Source organism: Mustelus asterias, chromosome 17 (assembly GCF_964213995.1).
Source record: "Mustelus asterias chromosome 17, sMusAst1.hap1.1, whole genome shotgun sequence".
Lineage (NCBI taxonomy): Eukaryota > Metazoa > Chordata > Chondrichthyes > Carcharhiniformes > Triakidae > Mustelus > Mustelus asterias.
The window spans coordinates 14,670,713-14,691,685 of record NC_135817.1 but is presented as its reverse complement, the minus strand read 5'-3'; the positions used below and the strand labels follow the sequence as shown (position 1 = coordinate 14,691,685).

At 47.3% G+C, this 20,973-nt stretch overlaps 1 protein-coding gene across 3 annotated transcripts in view; it reads right to left on the bottom strand.

The window, feature by feature from the left end:
* LOC144506342 (MAP7 domain-containing protein 2-like) overlaps window positions 1-17,831 on the bottom strand; it is a 93,726-nt gene extending 75,895 nt beyond the window's left edge. Inside the window, exons 1-3 of one of the 3 annotated variants that reach the window (XM_078232315.1) lie at window positions 17,485-17,595; window positions 16,393-16,491; window positions 15,407-15,502 (exon numbers count right to left, since the gene is read on the bottom strand). In XM_078232315.1, coding sequence (XP_078088441.1) covers window positions 15,407-15,502; window positions 16,393-16,491; window positions 17,485-17,584 — 295 coding nt within the window. In that variant the 5' untranslated portion in view covers window positions 17,585-17,595. Of the gene's footprint in view, window positions 1-15,406; window positions 15,503-16,392; window positions 16,492-17,484 lie in introns of all 3 variants that reach the window. The other 2 variants (XM_078232316.1, XM_078232317.1) reach the window with 2 other exon arrangements.
* Between the last annotated feature and the right edge of the window lie 3,142 nt (window positions 17,832-20,973).

Sequence of the window (20,973 nt, the reverse complement as noted above, 5' to 3'; positions counted from 1 at the left end):
CCACTGTCTGCGTGGGTTTCCTCCAGGTGCTCCAGTTTCCTCCCGAAAAGACGTGATGGTTAGATGCCATGCTAAATTCTCCCTCAATGTACCCAAACAATCTCTCTCTCAAGGGGAAACATCCTCTCAGCATCCACTCTGTCAAGTCCCCTCAGGATCTTATATGTTTCAATAAGATCACCTCTCAATTTTTTTAACTCCAACGGATATAGGCCCAGGCTGTCCAACCTTTCCTCAGAAGATAATCTCTGCATTCATGGACTCAGCCAACTGAACTATCTCTGATCTGCTTCTAATGCTTCTTTCTTAAATAAGGAGACCAAACTGCACACAGTTCTCTAGATACGATCTCACCAAGACCCTGTACAACTGTAGCAAAATCTCCCTACGTTTATATTCCATTTTCCTCGCAATAAACGCCAACATTCCATTTGCCTTCCCAATCACTTGCTGTATCTGCACACTAACCTTTTATGATTCATGTACTAGGACACCCAGATCCCTCTGTCCTCAGAGTTCTGCAATCCTCGTCATTTAAACTGCTTTTCTATTCTTCCTGCTGAAGTGGACCCATTCACAATTTCCCATCGATATGTGTGTCAAGAATCAGGTGATTTGACTACTTTACCACACTCAGTGAATAGATTTAGAGGGCCCAATCCAAATCTTTGCTTGGTCACTGTACAAATACTCCCAGGAATACTCACAACCAACGGGATGTTTATCTGATTGTTCACTATGGTTAATTTAGGTTTGAAATATTGTTCCGGTTGCTCTATGCTAAGGCGCTGTTCCATAGTGGATGATGCCCCCCACTTGCAACTTTTCACCTCTCAGTTTTGTCCAATCGTTGGGTTCGTTTGATCACTACCTCCTTAGCTGCCCATCATTTTTTAACAACAGTGTTGTTAACCCCATGCTGCTGTTCCTTCTTCCTCTCGGATCTCCCTGCTGTTTTCTGAGGTTTTCCTTATCACCTCAGTGATGTTTCCCGTGAGCCCGATACTTAAGTATCCTTCTTAGTATCCATTCATTCTTCCAGTGATGGACGCTGGTTGGCCATATCTTGGTGCTTTGTGACATAGGCCAGCAGTTGGATCACTCTTTTTGGATGAGGGGGTTACATTATGAATTATCACTCCCATCCCCTCTCACTCAGTGACTCCGCACCATCGTGAGAATGTCCACCAAGGGTCACGGCAATAATCGGCATCTGTCTGAAATCTGTTTGCTGGATTTGGACTGAAAGCCATTTGCAATTCTCTTGTCAGTCTCCCAAGTTCCTTATTGAAACCTCTGTTTGAGCTCCCAAAGGCGGCTTCTTTCTTCTTTGATGCATTTGTAATCTTTCCCGCCTGGTTTCTTTTTGGACAAGGGAGCTTCCAATCTCGCCTCTCCTCCCTCAGGCAAGTGTGTTTGTGCCTCTTGTGCTGACTGACACCCACCCCCAAGCTGAGAGTTTTTGACCACTCAAGAAACTGCCCTCTTGAGTAGGCAGCCCTCTGCCATTGCATTTTGCATAGCAGCAAGCAATTGAGTACAGAGTGGCCAAAAATAGTGGAGAATTGGAAGATTGGGAAAACTTTAAGAAACAATAAAGAACGACTAAGAAAGCAATAAAGAAAGGAAAGATAGGTTATGAAGCTAGGCTAGCTCTAAATATAAAAAATGATCGTAAAAGCTTTTACAAATATATAAAAAGGAATAGAGTGGCAAGAGTGAATGTTGGACCCTTGGAGGACGAGAGGGGGGATTTAATAGTGGGAAATGAGGAAATGGCTGAAACTTTAAATAAGTTTTTTGTGTCGGTCTTCACGGTGGAAGACACAAATAATTTACCGAATATTAATGATAGAGGGTTGGCAGGAGGAGAGGTACTCAATACAATTAATGTTACCAGGGAGGCAGTGCTGGGTAGACTAATGGGACTGAAGGTGGACAAGTCCCCGGGCCCGGATGGAATGCATCCCAGGGTACTGAAAGAAATGTCAGAGGTAATAGCGGATGCGTTAGTGGTTATTTATCAAAATTCGTTGGATTCTGGGGTAGTGCCGGCGGATTGGAAAACGGCTAATGTTACGCCGCTGTTTAAAAAAGGAAATAGACAAAAGGCGGGTAACTACAGGCCGGTTAGCTTAACGTCTGTAGTTGGGAAAATGCTGGAATCCATCATTAAAGAAGAAATAGCAGGCCATCTGGATAAGAATGGTTCGATTAAGCAGACGCAGCATGGATTCATGAGGGGAAAGTCGTGCTTGACGAACTTGTTGGATTTTTATGAAGATGTGACTGGTGCGGTTGACGGAGGGGAACCGGTGGATGCGGTGTTTTTGGATTTTCAAAAGGCGTTTGATAAGGTGCCTCACAAAAGGTTGCTGAAGAAGATTGGGTCACACGGAGTTGGGGGTAGGGTGTTAGCATGGATTGGGGATTGGCTATCCGACAGGAAGCAGAGAGTCGGAATAAATGGGTGCTTTTCTGGTTGGCAGATGGTAACTAGTGGCATGCCGCAGGGATCGGTACTGGGGCCTCAACTATTTACCATTTATATAGACGGTCTGGAGGAGGGGACTGAATGCAGGGTAACAAAGTTTGCAGACGACACAAAGATAAGTGGAAAAGTGAATCGTGTGGAGGGCGTAGAAGGTCTGCAGAGAGATTTGGACAGGCTGAGTGAGTGGGCGAGGATCTGGCAGATGGAGTATAACGTTGAAAAATGCGAGGTTATTCGCTTTGGAGGAAATAATAGCAAATTGGATTATTATTTAAATGGAAAAAAATTACAACATGCTACTGTGCAAAGGGACCTGGGGGTCCTTGTGCATGAGACGCAAAAACCCAGTCTGCAGGTGCAGCAGGTGATCAAGAAGGCAAATGGGATGTTGGCCTATATCGCAAGGGGGATAGAATATAAAAGCAGAGATGTCTTGCTGCATCTGTACAGGGCATTGGTGAGGCCACAGCTGGAATACTGTGTGCAGTATTGGTCCCCTTATTTGCGGAAGGATATATTGGCCTTGGAGGGAGTGCAGAGAAGGTTCACCAGGTTGATGCCAGAGATGAGGGGTGTTGATTATGAGGAGAGACTGAGCAGATTGGGTTTGTACTCGTTGGAATTTAGAAGGCTGAGGGGGGATCTTATAGAGACCTATAGGATAATGAAGGGGCTGGATAGGGTAGAGGTGGAGAGATTATTTGCACTTAGAAAGGAAGCTAGAACTAGAGGGCACAGCCTCAAAATAAAGGGGGGTCAGTTTAGGACAGAGTTGAGGAGGAACTTCTTCTCTCAGAGGGTGGTGAATCTCTGGAATTCTCTGCCCACTGAAGTGGTGGAGGCTACCTCGTTGAATATGTTTAAATCACGGATAGATGGATTCCTGATCGGTAAGGGAATTAGGGGTTATAGGGATCAGGCGGGTAAGTGGAACTGATCCACTTCAGATCAGCCATGATCTTATTGAATGGCGGGGCAGGCTTGAGGGGCTAGATGGCCTACTCCTGCTCCTATTTGTTATGTTCTTATGTTCTTATGAGTCATATCCGCTGGTCTTATTGCATTTAGGATGAATGGAGTTGATTTGATGCCTTTTGACCAAGTGAATATTCAATAGGCCAAGTGTCGGGAGGACTGTGTGTTGCAAAGATTGCCAAATAGTAGGTCAATGAGATGGTGAATCATCATCCCCAATGAGTTTAATGATTACCATCAGTAGGTGGACCCTTCTGATGTTACACTGCCCACCATTTCAGTGTCCCTAGTTGCAGTTTCTGCTCCCTTGTTGTCATGTGGTACTTCTTGATATAAAAGGTCTGCATTGGAACAGAATCTGATTCTCCAGCTGGATAAACACCTTCTTCAAACTCACATTTATTTATCTTTGGACTTGTGATACCTGGGGCAGGATTTTCGTTTTGGGGTTCATACCCTGATGTCGGGGTCAACGAGGGGTCTTGACCCCACACGATCAGGGACAGGTGCCTAATGTTGGTTGAGCTGGCCAATCAGTGGCCAGAGGCCATGCTCGCTGCCCTCAAGACAAGCTCAAAGCAGCAGGGCCAATACAGGGCCTACTGTAGCAGTTACAGGGGTAGGGGAGAGCCTGTCTCCGTCTCAGCAACTTTAGACTTAAGTTTCAACAGTAAAAAGAAAATGACCAATAGCTGCTGGGACACCATCGCAGGAAGCCCCCTCCAGGGCAGCTTTCTATCGCAGCTGTAGCCAGGTAAGGGTGTACCGGGGAGGATGGATGTCTCAAAGCCTGCCTGGTTGTTCCAGCTTTGGTCTGTCACTAGGAGGGTGCTTCCAGAGAGCTGGATCTGTCCCCAAGACCTGGGCTGAGGGTCTGCAAGCTAACTGCAGAAGTCAACGAAGGGGGATGGGGGAAAATTGGGAGAGGGGGATGGGGGAAAATTGGGAGAGGGGGATGGGGGAAAATTGGAGAGGGGGACGTGGGGAATTGGGAGAGGGGGACAAAGAGCAAAGAACAAAGAAAATTACAGCACAGGAACAGGCCCTTCAGCCCTCCAAGCCTGCACCGACCATGCTGCCCGACTTAACCAAAACCCCCTACCCTTGCGGGGACCATATCCCTCTATTCCTATCCTATTCATGTACTTGTCAAGACGCCCCCTGAAAGTCACCACCGTGTCCGCTTCCACTACCTCCCCCCGGCAACGAGTTCCAGGCACCCACTGCTCTCTGTGTAAAAAATCTGCCTCGTACACCTCCTTTAAACCTTGCGCCTCACACCTTAAACCTATGCCCCTAGTAATTGACTCTTCCACCCTGGGAAAAAGCTTCTGACTATCCACTCTGTCCATGCCTCTCATAATCTTGTAGACTTCTATCAGGTCTCCCCTCAACCTCCATCGCTCCAGTGAGAACAAACCAAGTTTCTCCAACCTCTCCTCATAACTAATGCCCTCTATACCAGGCAACATCCTGGTAAATCTTTTCTGTACCCTCTCCAAAGCCTCCACATCCTTCTGGTAGTGTGGCGACCAGAATTGAATACTTTATTCCAAGTGTGGCCTAACTAAGGTTCTATAAATCTGCAACATGACTTGCCAATTTTTAAACTCAATACCCCGGCCGATGAAGGCAAGCATGCCGTATGCCTTCTTGACTACCTTCTCCACCTGCATTTCCACTTTCAGTGACCTGTGTACCTGTACACCCAGATCCCTTTGCCTATCAATACTCTTAAGGATTCTGCCATTAACTGTATATTTCCTATCCGTATTAGATCTTCCAAAATGCATTACTTCACATTTGTTCGGATTAAACTCCATCTGCCATCTCTCCGCCCAAGTCTCCAACTGATCTATATCCTGCTGTATCCTCTGATGGTCCTCATCGCTATCCACAAATCCACCAACCTTTGTGTCGTCTGCAAACTTACTAATCAAACCAGTTACATTTTCCTCCAAATCATTTATATAAATTACAAACAGCAAAGGTCCCGGCACTGATCCCTGAGGAATGCCACTTGTCACAGCCCTCCATTCAGAAACGCACTCTTCCATTGCTACTCTCTGTCTTCTTTGACCGAGCCAGTTTTGTATCCACCTTGCCAGCTCACCTCTGATCCCATGTGACTTCACCTTCTGCACCAGTCTCCCATAAAGGACCTTGTCAAAGGCTTTACTGAAGTCCATGTAGACAACATCCACTGCCCTACCCTCATCAATCATCTTCGTCGCTTCCTTGAAAAACTCGATCAAGTTCGTGAGACAAGACCTCCTCTTCACAAAACCATGTTGCCTTTAACTAATACGTCCAATTATTTCCAAGTGGGAATAAATCCTGTCTCGAAGAATCCTCTCCAATAATTTCCCTACCATTGATGTAAGGCTCACCGGCCTGTAATTACCTGGATTATTCTTGATACCCTTCTTAAACAAAGGAACAACATTGGCTATTCTCCAATCCTCTGGGACCTCCCCTGTAGCCAGTGAGGTACAAAGATTTCTCTCAAGGCCCCAGCAATTTCCTTCCTTGCCTCTCTCAATATTCTGGGGTATATCCCATCAGGTCCTGGGGACTTGTCTACCTTACTGTTTCTCAAGAACCCCAAAACCTCCTCCTTTTTGATCTCCTTTTGGACGTGGGGAATTGGGAGAGGGGACCAGGGGAGGGGGTTAAACGTGGTACAGAAGAGCTTGCAGTCTGCTAAGTTACTCACCTATAGACAATTCCAAGCACTGGTTTCCCTAAATTCAATTAGCCTCGATAATAACTGCCTCGGAGCAACTCTATTTAGCAGCAAGAGCCTCATTATTTGTGAACACAGAGGAGGGTTAAGGGTGTCTCAGTCGTCCTTACTCAATCGGGCCTACCTCCTGTCTGCCATTGGAGCCTCACACAGCCTGAGTAGTGCCTGAAAAATAAATGCTGCAAAGACCAGTTGACTTTATACAGAATTACAAATGACAGCAAAGAATCAGACCATTCGGCCCAACAGCTCTGTGCTGGGGTTTATGCTGCACCTCCTCCTAATTCTCTTCATCTCAGCCTATTTGTGGAGCTTCTATTCCATCCTCCCATAGGAATATATCTAGATTCCCCTCAAAGCCTTCCAGGAATTCACCTCTACCACTCTGTGTTGCATACTTTAATCACTCTGGGGCCTATAGGAGGAGACCAGCCTCAGGATTTCTAATTCACAAACTCCATCAATTTTGACGTTTTCCGGTGACGCCCAGCATCAGCTTTTTTTGGGAGACAGAATTCCAGTCATTCTCTTTCTGCTTCCTGACATCGGCCTAGCTCAAATGTCCAGGGAATGCTCACTTTCACTTCACTCACTCTATCAGGTCAGGCAGGAAGAGGTGTCGTGGGATCTCCAGATCCCAAAGTTCTTCACTGTGTGGGCTTTCCAACCCCTCCCCGAAAGCTGGGACAGGCCCCTCCCCCAACCCCAGAGCTGGGACAGGCCCCTCCCCCAACCCCAGAGCTGGGACAGGCCCCTCCCCCAACCCCAGAGCTGGGACAGGCCCCTCCCCCAACCCCAGAGCTGGGACAGGTCCCTCCCCCAACCCCAGAGCTGGGACAGGCCCCTCCCCCAACCCCAGAGCTGGGACAGGCCTCTCCCCCAACCCCAGAGCTGGGAGAGCACCTTCCCCCTCCCCCCAGAGCTGGGACAGGCCCCTCCCCCTCCCCAGAACTGGGACAGCCCTTCCCCCTCTCCCAGAGCTGGGACAAGTTCCCTCCCCCCCCTCCCCAACCCCAGAGCTGGGACAGGCTCCTCCCCATCCCCCCAGAGCTGGGACAGCCCCCGCCCCCTCCCCCAGAACTGGGACAGGCCCCCCCCTCCCCCAGAACTGAGACAGGCCCCTCCCCTTCTCCAGAACTGGGACAGGCCCCTCCCCCTCCCTCAGAACTGGGACAGGCCCCTCCCCCTCCCCCAGAACTGGGACAGGCCCCTCCCCCAGAACTGGGACAGGCCCCTCCCCCTCCCCCAGAACTGGGACAGGCCCCTCCCCCTCCCCCAGAACTGGGAGAGGCCTCTCCCCCTCCCCCAGAGCAGGGACAGGCCCCTCCCCAGAGCTGGGACAGGCCCCTCCCCCCTCCCCCAGAACTGGGACAGGCCCCTCCCCCTTCCCCAGAGCTAGGACAGGCCCCTCCCCCTCCCCCAGAGCTGGGACAGGCCCCTCCACCTCCCCCAGAGCTAGGACAGGCCCCTCCCCCTCCCCCAAAGCTAGGACAGGCCCCTCCCCCTCCCCCAGAGCTGGGACAGGCCCCTCACGCCCAAAGCCCTTGGGACAGGCTTGCTGAAAGAGTAATATATGGCAATGGAACCCTATTCATCCCCAGGAGAGAGTTAGCACTGCTGCCCCACAGTGCCAGGGACCTGCGTTCAATTCGGCCATGGGTGACTGTGTGGAATTTGCACATTCTCCCCGTATCTGTGTGGTTTCCTCCCACAGTCCAAAGATGTGTAGGTTAGGTGCACTGGCCATGTTAAGTGCGCGAGGTTAAGGGGATAGGGCAAAGGGAAGTGTCTGGGTAAGATGCTGTTTCAGAGAGATGGTGCAGACTCAATGGGCCAAATGGCCTCTTTCTGCACTGTAGAGATTCTACGGATAAGTACTGGGCAGGAACACGAGAGAGCGCTCCTAACCTCTTCGGAGTAAGCCATACGTCCAGACAGGCCTCGACAGACAAGGCCCCTCCGGCAACACAGCACTCCCTCTGTACTGCACTGGGGTGTCAGCCTGACAAATGTGCTCAGGTCTCTGGAGTGGAGACTCGAAACCAGGACCTTCTGATTGAAGCTAGGGGGATCCTAGTGAATAAATTTGGGAAAGGTTCATTAAGGTCCAGCGTGTAGCAGAGCTGAAATGGAAAAGCTGCATTGTACAGATAAAGATACAGTGAGAGAGAGACATGGTTGAACAGCAGCTTAGTATCATTGTAAGTATGCAGGGTTACGCAGGGTATAACGGCACAAAAACAGGCCATTCGGTCCAATCAGTTGATGCTGGTGTTTATGTTCCACTCCAGCCTCTTCCCAGCTTTTCTCATCTAAATCTATCATTGTAACCCACTGTTTCCTTCACTCCCATAGGTTTAGTTATCCCTAAATGGTTCCAAATTACTCTTCTCAGCCTCTCCCTGTGGTAGCAGCTTCCACATCCTCACCACTTTCGACTGTGGTGCAGCGACATTGCAAATGTTATCCAACCACCCCACCCCACCCCACCTCCACCCACCACTGACTCCCTCATGTCCAAAAATAAGACCAGGTGAACTTTATATGTTTCAATAAGGTCACCTCTTGTTCCTCTGAAACTTTAGCAACTGGCTGCTGTGGTCTCAGGGAAACTCTGGATGACAACATTCCAGGAAAAACAATTCTGGATGGACAATGCCAGCCTTTCCAACACTGTCCACATTCCGGGAGAAACAACTCTGGATGGGCAATGCCAAGCTTTTAAAAAACAAAAACTCAATTACAGCTCGAGTCACTCATTATTCACGAGTCTCTGGGCTCAGGCAGCCTTCAACGAGTAGCAGTTCATTTTCATTCACTGCTGGGACCAATCTGGCAGAACTGTCTCAAGGTGCAGACTCTACTGGTCCCCAGCCTTATCTTTGCTTGGTCGATGGGCAAGCGATGGAGATTCACTAACCCCTCCCCAATTCCAGGACTTTCCATTCACTCCTCCTCCCCCCCCCCCCTCAAACCTACAAGGCAAGTGACAGTCGGTGGGGGCAGAACCAGAAATGGGGCCCCCTCAGCTCGTGCTCCTGCTTGATGCCTAGCGTTACTGAGGAGCTCTCTTGCCAGGGTTAGGCAGAGGCCTTGTGAAAGGATTAATAATCACATGAGTTTAAAAATCTCATAAGCTGCTATGAGAAAGACCACAGGCCTTGGCTGAAGCAGACATAGATAAGCATCAAGGCCTAGTTACTTGGGAGGCCTTAGTCACACACAATATGCACACAGGAATTGAATTGAACAATGTGCAGCTACAGCTTCTAAATGTTCATTAGAACAAGGAACAATGGACATGGGAGGTTGATATACCATTGGTCAGACTTATAGCTATCATTGCTTGATGATATTATAATTAGGTAGATGTGCACAAGTTGCAATTGGACAACTATACCTTTATGTAAACCTGTGGACTTAGATAACGTCAATACAAATGTACATCTCTGATTGGTATATGCTAATTAGTTGTAATTGAATCTGGAATTATATTTGTTTGTGTAAAATCTGTATCCCGGGCTCTGGTTTGCATCACCATGAAGCATTAGGACCCTTGCTATAGCTAGTATTGTCTAGACTACTGTATACAGGAATAGTGCCAGAAGACTGGAGGATAGCAAATGTTGCCCCTTGTTCAAGAAGGGGAGTAGAGACAACCCTGGTAATTAGAGACCAGTGAGCCTTACTTCTGTTGTGGGCAAAGTTTTGGAAAGGATTATAAGAGATAGGATTTATAATCATCTAGAAAGGAATAATTTGATTAGGGATAGTCAATACGGTTTTGTGAAGGGTAGGTCGTGCCTCACAAACCTTATTGAGTTCTTTGAGAAGGTGACCAAAGAGGTGGATGAGGGTAAAGCAGTTGATGTGGTGTATATAGATTTCAGTAAAGCATTTGATAAGGTTCCCCATGGTAGGCTGTTGCAGAAAATATGGAGGCATGGGATTGAAGGTGATTTAGTGGTTTGGATCAGAAATTGGCTAGCTGTAAGAAGACAGAGGGTGGTGGTTGATGGGAAATGTTCATCCTGGAGTTCAGTTACTAATGCTGTACCGCAAGGATCTGTTTTGGGGCCACTGCTGTTTGTCATTTTTATAAATGACCTGGATGAGGGCGTAGAAGGCTGGGTTAGTAAATTTGCAGATGACACTAAAGTCGGTGGAGTTGTGGACAATGCGGAAGGACGTTGCAGGTTACAGAGGGACATAGATAAGCTGCAGAGCTGGGCTGAGAGGTGGCAAATGGAGTTTAATGCAGAAAAGTGTGAGATGATTCACTTTCGAAGGAGTAACAAGAATACAGAGTACTGGGCTAATGGTAAGCTACTTGGTAGTGTGGATGAGCAGAGAGATCTCGGTGTCCATGTGCATAGATCCCTGAAAGTTGGCACCCAGGTTGATAGGGTTGTTAAGAAGGCGTACGGAGTGTTAGCTTTTATTGGTAGAGGGATTGAGTTTCGGAGCCATGATGTCATGTTGCAACTGTACAAAACTCTGGTGCGGCCGCACTTGGAGTATTGCGTACAGTTCTGGCCGCCGCATTATAGGAAGGATGTGGAAGCATCGGAAAGAGTGCAGAGGAGATTTACCAGGATGTTGCCTGGTATGGTGGGAAGGTCTTATGAGGAAAGGCTGAGTGACTTGAGGCTGTTTTCTTTAGAGAGAAGGTTAAGAGGTGACTTAATAGAGGCATATAAGATGATCAGAGGATTAGATAGGGTGGACAGTGAGAGCCTTTTTCCTCGGATGGTGATGGCTGGCACGAGGGGACATAGCTTTAAATTGAGGGGTGATACATATAGGACAGATGTCAGAGGTAGGTTCTTTACTCAGAGAGTAGTAAGGGTGTGGAATGCCCTGCCTGCAACAGGAGTGGGCTCGTCAACATTAAGGGCATTTAAAGGGTCATTGGATAAACATATGGATGATATTGGAATAGTGTAGGTTAGATGGGCTTTAGATTGGTTTCACAGGTCGGCGCAACATTGAGGGCCGAAGGGCCTGTACTGTGCTGTAATGTTCTATGTTCTAGTAATAAAACAGCTGATTGAGAATCATAGAATAGAATCCCGACAGTGCAGAAGGAGGCCATTTAGTCCATCGGCCCTGCACCGACAACAATCCCACCCAGGTCCTATCCCCGTAACCCCACATTTTTACCCTTGCTAGTCCCCCTAACACTAAGGGGCAATTTAGCATGGCCAATCCACCTAACCCGCACATCTTTGGACTATGGGAGGAATCCAGAGCACCCGGAGGAAACCCACGCAGACACAGGGAGAATGTGCAAACTCCACACAGACAGTGACCCAAGCCGGGAATTGAACCCAGGTCCCTAGCACTGTGAGGCAGCAGTGCTAACCACTGTGCCACCGTTTAAAACTCTGAAAATCTTTGTCTGGCTACTTGAAGGGAACAAAGTCTGTAACAAGATAAAAGGCTGAACACCAGTAGCCCCACAACATCTTGGCAAAACATGTCCACCGTTGCTGCCATGGGCATGCAGCAGACATACTCCAAACATCTGGCCATGCTGATGTGGTGCAGTCCAACCTACCCTGTAAAGTGAGAGAAGGCACTAAAGGGTGGGATCCTAACCTGACCTTCTGCACTGTGACTCCCCCTCAGGTCCTCGTCAGCTGATAGTAGACAGGCTGGAAACAGAGCCTGTGCACTTCTATGTGAGCCCAGACATTACCCAGCCAATCAATAATCAGTCGTTTCTCGAACGCTCACATACGAGGCTTTCCCACCTCAGCAGCTTCGCCTCCATCCTGCAAATGATTCAGAATCAAAAAGAATAGCCAGTTTCTGGGAGATGCACAGATTACCAACTCTCGCTCCTCCCCTGGTTTGCTGGTGGCATTAAAAATGGTGTTCCTAAAAGATAAACACCTGGAACATTTCTCTTTACAAAAAGATTTAACACGGTAAATCACAATGTATTTTGAATAACAATGAGGGGTGTGAGTGTGTATGTGTGTGTGTGTGCGCGTGTGCGTATGCTTATGTGTGAGCGCATGTGCGTGCATATGAATGTGTGCATTTGCGTGTGCATGTGTGTGCGCATGTGCACGTGCGCGCATGTGTGCACATCCATGTGCGTGTGTGTGCATATGTACGCATGTGTACATATGTGTGCATGTGTGCGTGTGCACATGTGCATGTGTGTTTGCATGCGTGTGGTGTGCAGGTGTGCATGCGGTGTGGGGGGTGGGGGATGCAGGTGGAGGCAGGGGGATCATGTGAGGAGACCCCCCCAGAAATATGTCCCCCACAGAGATGGTGATGCAAACACGGGGCGAGAGCAGGGGGTTGGAGGGGGGTGAGGGACGTAGTAACAAAGAAAATCGGAGCAGGAGGAGACCATTTGGCCCTTCGAGCCTGCCCCACCATTCATTATGATCATGGTTGATCATCCAGCTCAATAGCCTGATCCCGTCCTCCCCCCATGTCCTTCAATCCCTTTTTGCACCAAGAGCTATATCTAACTGCTTCTTGAAAACATACAATGTTTTGGCCTCAACTGCTTTATGTAGTAGATAATTCCACAGGCTCACCACTCTCTGGATGAAGGAACTTCTCCTCATCTCCATCCTAAATGGTCTACCCTTCAACCTCAGATTGTGACCCCTGGTTCTGGACACCCCCACCATCGGGAATATCCTTCCAGCATCTATCCTGTCTAGCCATGCTAGAATTTTATAGGTTTCAAATGAGATCACCCATCATTCTTCTGAACTCCAGCGAATATAATCCTAACCGACTCAATCTCTCCTCATATGTCAGTCCTGCCATTCCAGAAATCAGTCTGGTAAAACTTCTCTGCACTCCCTCTAGAGCAAGAACATCCTTCCTCAGATAAGGAGACCAAAATTGCACACAGTATTCCAGGTGTGGCCTCACCAAGGTCCTGTATAATTGCAGCAAGACATCTCGCGCTATGAAGACCAACATTTGCCTTTTTTACTATCTGCTGCACCTTCAGTGACTGGTGTACAAAGATACCTGGGTCTCTTTGCACATTCCCCTCTCTCTATTTATAGCCATTCAGATGGAACGGGAGACTGGTGGGGGGGGGGGGGGTAGCAGAGCTCTGCACTCCCATTTAACACCCTGCACCATCTCTTCCCCCCAACATCAACTCCACCTTTTTCACTCCGCTAGCCTCATCCCATTTTGTCACCTCTTCCCAATTTATCACCACAGGGAATCCTGTGACCAGCACTGAAAGGACTGAGGCAAAGTTGTCACTATACTGTTAGCTGCTTGAAAATTACAAAAAATGTATTTCACCCTGAAGAGGAGAAAACAATGATCTGCCATCCCATTTCTCTCAAATTTCAAGTTGTCTTAAAAATCGAGCAAAGGCATTGTGAAACGAAACATGGTCTTGAATCCCTCACTTTAATAGGAAGACAGATTGGTCAGTCCAACCAAAGAAACAAAGGCAGTGATTGGCTGAGCTTCTGTCAACAGCTCGGGTCAACCAATTACAACAAGGTTAACTGAAAGCCATTGACTGCTTCCTGTTTTTTGACTGTGGATTGAATGTACATTGAGTGCAAATTTACTAGTTAATAGGCCTTCATTAATGGCACCCTGAATAAAGGGACAGGAGGAGGCCATTCAGCCCCTCTGGCTTCTTCCACTGCCCAATCAGATCTGATGGCTGATCACTGTCTATGGTGTTTTCCTGCATGCCTGGTCTGCCCGTGACTGTCAGTTCCTTGTGTGGGAAGCCTTGCGGTCTCTGCAGGAGTTCCTCAAGGTAGTGTCCTAGGCCCAGCCTTCCTCAGCTGTTACATCAATTCCCTCCATCGTAAGGTCAGAAGTGAGGATGTTTGCTGATGACTGCACAATGTTCTGCACCAATCGCAACTCCTCAGACACTGAATTAAAAGCAAAATACTGCGGATTCTGTCAGACTTGCTGAGATTTTCCAGCATTTTCTGTTTTCCTCAGACACTGAAACATTCCACGTTCAAATGCAGCAAGACCTGGACAAGTGGCAAGTAACATTTGTGCAAGGCAATGAGAGAATCTAACCATGACATTCAATGTCATTTGCATTGCTAAGTGTCCCACTTTCAAAATCTTGGGGGTTACCGTTGACCAGAAGCTGAACTAGACCAGACATATAAACACTGTGGCTACCAGAGCAGGTCAAGGGCTGGGAATCCTGCAGCAAGTGACTCACCTCCTGACTCCCCAAAGCCTATCCACCACCTACAAGGCACAAGTCAGGAGTGTGATGGAATAATCTCCGCTTGTCGGGATGAGTGCAGCTCCAACAACACTCAAGAAGCTCAACACCATCCAGGACAAAGCAGCCACTTGATTATTACCCCACCCACAAATATTCACTCTCTCCACCACCGACGAACAGTGGCAGCCATGTATACTATCTACAAGATGCACACTGTAGGAACTCACCAAGGGTCCTTCGACAGCACTTTCCAAACCCACGACCACTAAGATCTAGAAGGACAAGGGCAGCAAACACATGGGACCACCACCACCCGGAGGTTCCCCTCCAAGTCACTCACATCCTGACTTGGAAATATATCGTCGTTTCTCCGCAGTCGCTGGGTCAAAATACTGGAACTCCCTCCCTAACAGCACTGTGGGTGTACCTACGCCGCAAGGTCTGCAGCGGTTCGAGAAGGCAGTTCACCACCACGTTCTCAAGGGCAATTAGGGAGGGGCAATAATCGCTGGTCTAGCCAGCGACGCCCATATCTTGTAAATGAATAATAAACATGCTTCATACCCACAATGCCTGCTGCTCGAAGCTGACATTACACAATGACCATTAGCTGTTCAAAGTCACCAGTAAAAATCACTGGACTAAACACTGCGCTGGGTACCAGAGAGGGAAGGCACAGCCTTCTTCTACACCCAGTGCAGATACTGCAATATAACATGCTAACTCGAGTAACATTGCATCCCATCTTTAAAACAGGTCTTACTAAACCATTGAATGGATGTATACACTGACCCACTCACTCATAACCAGTCTGGAATCTACTCTTTTTTTTTTGCTTGTTGGCGTTTGGTTAGATTATTGGCAAGGCATACAAACAGACAACACTGTGGTAAAGACAGGATGAGATCAACCTAATATGGCCCTCAGAAGCATGATCCCACAGGGAGCACGCATACCACCCAGCAGGGTAATCACTTGCCTCTTTCAGGGGGGTGGGGGTTGCTTGGTGTCGAGGTGGGCACAGCCTTGCTGGTAGGTGACTCCATTTGTCTGAGCAGATTGGCAGCAGGAGCTGCTACAAAAAGGAGAGAGCGGGCAAGGCAATTACATTTAGACTGGCATTTCATAGCTTCTCACTGTGATACAAGAGGAGGACGGAGATTGAAAATAAAAACACAGTGAAACAAGCATGCATGCAAAACAGCCTCGGTGCGTACACGCTCATAGTCTAGTGCTGGAAAACAGCCTCGGTGCAGACACGCTCACAGTCTAGTGCTGGAAAACAGCCTCAGTGCATACACACTCACAGTCTAGTGCTGGAAAACAGCCTCAGTGCATACACATTCACAGTCTAGTGCTGGAAAACAGCCTCAGTGCAGACACACTCACAGTCTAGTGCTGGAAAACAGCCTCAGTGCATACACGCTCACAGTCTAGTGCTGGAAAAGGAGATGGTGCAGTCTTGTCAAAATAATACAATAACCATGCGTACCAATTACTGAAAGATCAATGAGAACATACATACTGACATACACACATAGAGACACACACATGGATACACACACAGACACGTACGCACACAGACTCGGACATAGACACTCAGATAGACACACAGATAGACACATACATTCACATAGATGCGCACACACGGACACACATAACAGACACACACAGACACACGCACACACATATACACACACACACAGACACACATAGATACACACACAGACGCACACACATAGACACAGAAGCAGACGCACGCATAGATACAGACACAAATACACACATATGCATGGGCACACAGTAATACACACACACACTATCCAAAGTATGTCAAGCATTGGTAATATAAACAGCAGAAAACCATTAGGACACTGGGTGGGTAAAACAGATCGGTTGGACAATTGGGTAAGACACTAGAAATGTCAAAAGACAACACCTAGGTATAGTAATTATCCAAAATACCAGAAACGCAGTCTGCAGCATCAAGGGCCACGGGCTCTGCAGGAGGGTGGCTGTTGACTGATAAACCTACAGGAGAGGATGGGGTATTTTCTGATTCACCTACATGACACAATCAGAATAAAGTATGGTCAGCTGCGGAACAGTTTTATCACTCTCAATCAAATAATTAAAAACAAGAAAACATCTCAGCAGACAGTGCAAGGGGAGGGAGTGGAGACTCTGGAGCCACACGCACCAGGGTGGTGTGCAACATGTTTCAACCGCACAGCAGCTCCAGAATACTGTCGCTAATTCACCCAAAATGTCTCAAAGCCACACCTTCCAAGCATCAGCAATTGTGCTTTCAGACGCAGTTTCAGGAACATGATGAAGGGATTGGGAAATCGATCTATTTTTGTAACAGAAACACAGCCTGCTATACTGCGCCAGCACTCACTTAACAACGCTGCAATGCTCCTAGCTCGGAGCTGTTCAAACTGGGTCTCAGTCTTACCAGAAGCTGTGCAGACCTTGGACCTCCCTCCCTCCCTTTTACATGGGGTGGTGGGGGGAGGTGGGTGTGGGGGAGGGGGGGGTGGGGGGGGGGGGGGGACCTTTTAACGCAAAGAATTCCTATCTTCAGAAATGCAGGCTTTGTGAACGACGGTCATAGAGACGTGTTTTTTTAAAAAATCATCCTGCCAGAAACAGATTGCTAACAGACAGACATCTTCAATAATTTACTCAGGTTCGCACTATCCATCTTAATACATGAGTCAGCAAAATTTGTAATTATTTGTGAATTTTCTGCATTTAATGTTTTCTCTTTCGTTTCATGTATTTAAATAAGAGCAGCATTAGGCCACGGGCTGCGAGATACACAAATTGAAGAGTTCTACATCGGGAATGAACAGAAAGGGGTGAGGCACATTAACCAGTTTCTACTTTATAAAAACCCAGACAGCTGACCCTGTTGTCTGAAATCAGCTGTAGAGTAAAAGGTCAGGGTGGGACAGGAGCTCTAAGGCTCTCTGTCTCTCTCTCTATCTCACACACACACACACTCATCATGTAGTGTAGAAACTGCAGTCCGCTCTGGGTCCTCTCACTCACCATCTCTGGACGAAGCTCCTGCAGATCCTACTCCACCCCACGACCACCGCTTCTGTCTCTGCTCCAGCTGCTGGCTACGTTCTAAGGTACGACGCATCATAGCCTGGTGACGCTCCTAAGCATTTCAGGGGACAGACAGACAGACAGACAGACAGAAACCTTCCAAAGTCAGAGGGCTTACCATGTAGTTTCGCCAGATGCGCAAGCAGCCAGACCACAAAGGTATATATTTAAAAAAAACAGAAACTCTCTGCTCTTAGGAAGCGATTGTTCAAAGGCAATTGGTTAAAACAAAATCAGCCACCTTAACACAGATTTTCACACAACAGTAATGACATACCCTCAGCAATCTCAGTGGCAGGCCCCAGAGACAGGGAGGTAATCTGCAGGATACTGGACACTATGCAAATAGCTCACTGCATCACCATCTGCACCTGCTCTCATAGGTCTGAAGAGCACTGGGGATTCTGACTTCATGCCCACGAATAATGCTCAATAAGCACTAATTGCAGAGCCAAACGGAGAGAGAACTTAATGCAGAGGATCAATAACTACATTACTGTGGTGGATCCTTAGTATAAACTGCTCACCAAACTGGCCAAACAGTGGGCATCTATCAGAGAATGCAGCATCTTTGATTAACAGCAAACCCCCCACCCCTCTCCTCCCCAGCATTTTCCAGCAAAGATGACATGACATATTTGGATGTTCATTCATCAACTTTTCCCCAGTTGTGTTTTTGTTTTGGATGAAGGGGGTCTCCCCGCTGACCTTGAATACCGGAAGGTGCTTTCTTTCAGCAGGGAAGACCTCAGAAGTGCGAATTTTTAATGTGCTCACAGCACTCAGGGTGTGTCCAAGGTGATGTGACAATGCTCTGATGTGATGGCAGAATGTTTCTTTGATTTGATTTAGTTTGATTTGATTTATTATTGTTGCATGTATTAGTATACAGTGAAGGGTATTGTTTCTTGTGCGCTATACAGACAAAGCATTCTGTTCATAGAGAAGGAAAGGAGAGAATACAGAATGTAGTGTTACAGTCATAGCTAGGGTGTAGAGAAAGATCAACTTAATGCAAGGTAGGTCCATTGAAAAGTCTGATGGCAGCAGGGAAGAAGCTGTTCTCGAGTTGGTTGGTATGTGAACTCAGACTTTTGTATCTTTTTCCCCGACAGAAGAAGGTGGATCCACACATTGACTGCAATCTCTTCTGTAAACCAAATGTGATCGCAGCTTATAAAATGAGTGGCATGATCAGTGAGAGAGGGTTTTCATATACGGAACAGCCTGTTCCAAAACCGTCCACTGCAGTCTGTCTGGTAGGCCGCAGGTCTCTGTGGAAAATGCAGACTGAAGGAGATTCTGTAGCATCAGTTTCTTCACTGCATCGGGCTTTTTTAGGGAGTGCTGCACTACTAATAAGAAAACATGAGTTCAAATTCCACCAGTGCAGTTTGAGGAAACAAAAGACTAGTCTCGCTAATGGTGACCATGACAACTGTCATCGATTGTCATAAAAGCTCATCCGGTTCACTAATGCCCTTTAGGGAAGGAAATCTGCCGTCCTTACCTGGTCTGGCCTACATGTGACTCCAAAGCCATAGCAACGTGGGTAACTCCCATCTGAAATGGCAGAGCGAGCAACTCAATATAGGACAACTAGGGATGGGCAATTATCTTCACATCCTGCAAATGTACACGGAGACACTGACCAGTGGGAGCAAAGGCATGGTCGCTAAATTTGCAAATGACACAAAAATTGATAGGAAAGTGTGTTGTGGAGAGGACATAAGGAGCTTGCAGACGGATATGGATAGGTTAAATGAGTGGGCAAAAATCTGGCCGATGGAGAGAATAATGTTGGAAAATGTGAAGTTTCACTTTTGCAGTGAGAATACATAAGTAGAGTATTTCTCAGCCTTTTGGCTAAGACCAAGTGTAGTATCGATATGCTGCGCTTGGTTGAAGTCATTAGGTTACATTTTAGCTTCATTTGAAGCAATTTTTAAAAGCGGCATCTCGGCCTTTTGGCTAAGATGCAAATGAGATCAAGCCTTGGATGAGGAGCTATGCCTACTCCAATCAGCTTGGATCATGTAGATCAAGCCCAAGACAGGAGGTGAGAGCCCTGTCCTGTCAGCTTGGATCGGGAATGTCTCAACTTGTTGAGACTCTGAATTGGACTTGATTTGATTGAATTGGAATAAAAACCAAAAAAAATAAGTAGAGTATTACTCCAATGGGGGATGACTGCAGAATGCTGATGTGCCAAGGGATCAAGGTGTCCTTGTGCATGAGTCACAACAAGTTCGTATGTAGGTGGAGCAAGTAATCAAGAAGGCTACTGGAATGCTTTCATTTTATTACAAGAGGAATTGAACATAAAACTAAGGATGTTATGATTCAGTTATGATGTGGAGATGCCGGCGTTGGACTGGCGTGAACACGGGAAGAAGTCTCACAACACCAGGTTAAAGTCCAACAGGTTTACTTGGTAGCAAATACCATAAGCTTTCGGAGCGCTGTTCCTTCGTCAGATGGAGTGGAAATGCACTTCCACTCCATCTGATGAAGGAGCAGCGCTCCGAAAGCTTATGGTATTTGCTACCAAATAAACCTGTTGGACTTTAACCTGGTGTTGTGAGACTTCTTCCCATGATTCAGTTATACAGGACATTGGTGAGACCACATCTCAAATACTGTGTAATCCCTCCGTATTTAAGGAAGGATGTAAATGCATTGGAGGCAGTTCAGAGGAGGTTTACTAAATTGATAGCTGGAATGGGTAGATTGTCTTATAAGAAAAGGTTGGACAGACTGGGCCTGTTTCTACTGGAGTTGGGAAGCGTGAGGGGTGACTTGATTGAAATATATAAGATCCTGAACAGTCTTGACAAGATGGATGTGGAAAGGATGTTTCTCCTGTGGGTGAACTAGTGGGACACTGTTAAAACCAGGGGTCGCCTTTTTAGGACAGAGATGCGGAGAATTCTTTTCCCTCAGAGGGTTGTGCAACTTCAGAAGGCGGTGGAAGTGGGAGCATTGAATATTTTTAAGACAGAAGAATAGATTCTTGTTGGGCAAGGGGATCAACAGTTATGGGGGGTTTGATGGGAATGTGGAACTCAACACAAACAGATCTGCCATGATTATTGAATGGCAGAGCAGGCTCGAGGGGCCGAATGACCTACTCCTGCTCCAATTTCGTATCTCTGTATTATACCTCAACTACATTTGAGTAGAAAGCAACATCTACTCCCATACGGATGGTAAATTGACAAAGCAAATTTCTTAACTGTCACGCCCAGTGCAATGAGAGGCTGAGAAAATTGGGCCTATATTCTCTGGAGTTTAGATTGAGAAGTCATCTCATAGAAAGATACAAGGGCAGCACGGTGGCACAGTGGTTAGCACTGCTGCCTCACAGCGCCAGGGACCCGGGTCCAATTCCAGCCTCAGGTCGCTGTCTGTGTGGAGTTTACACAT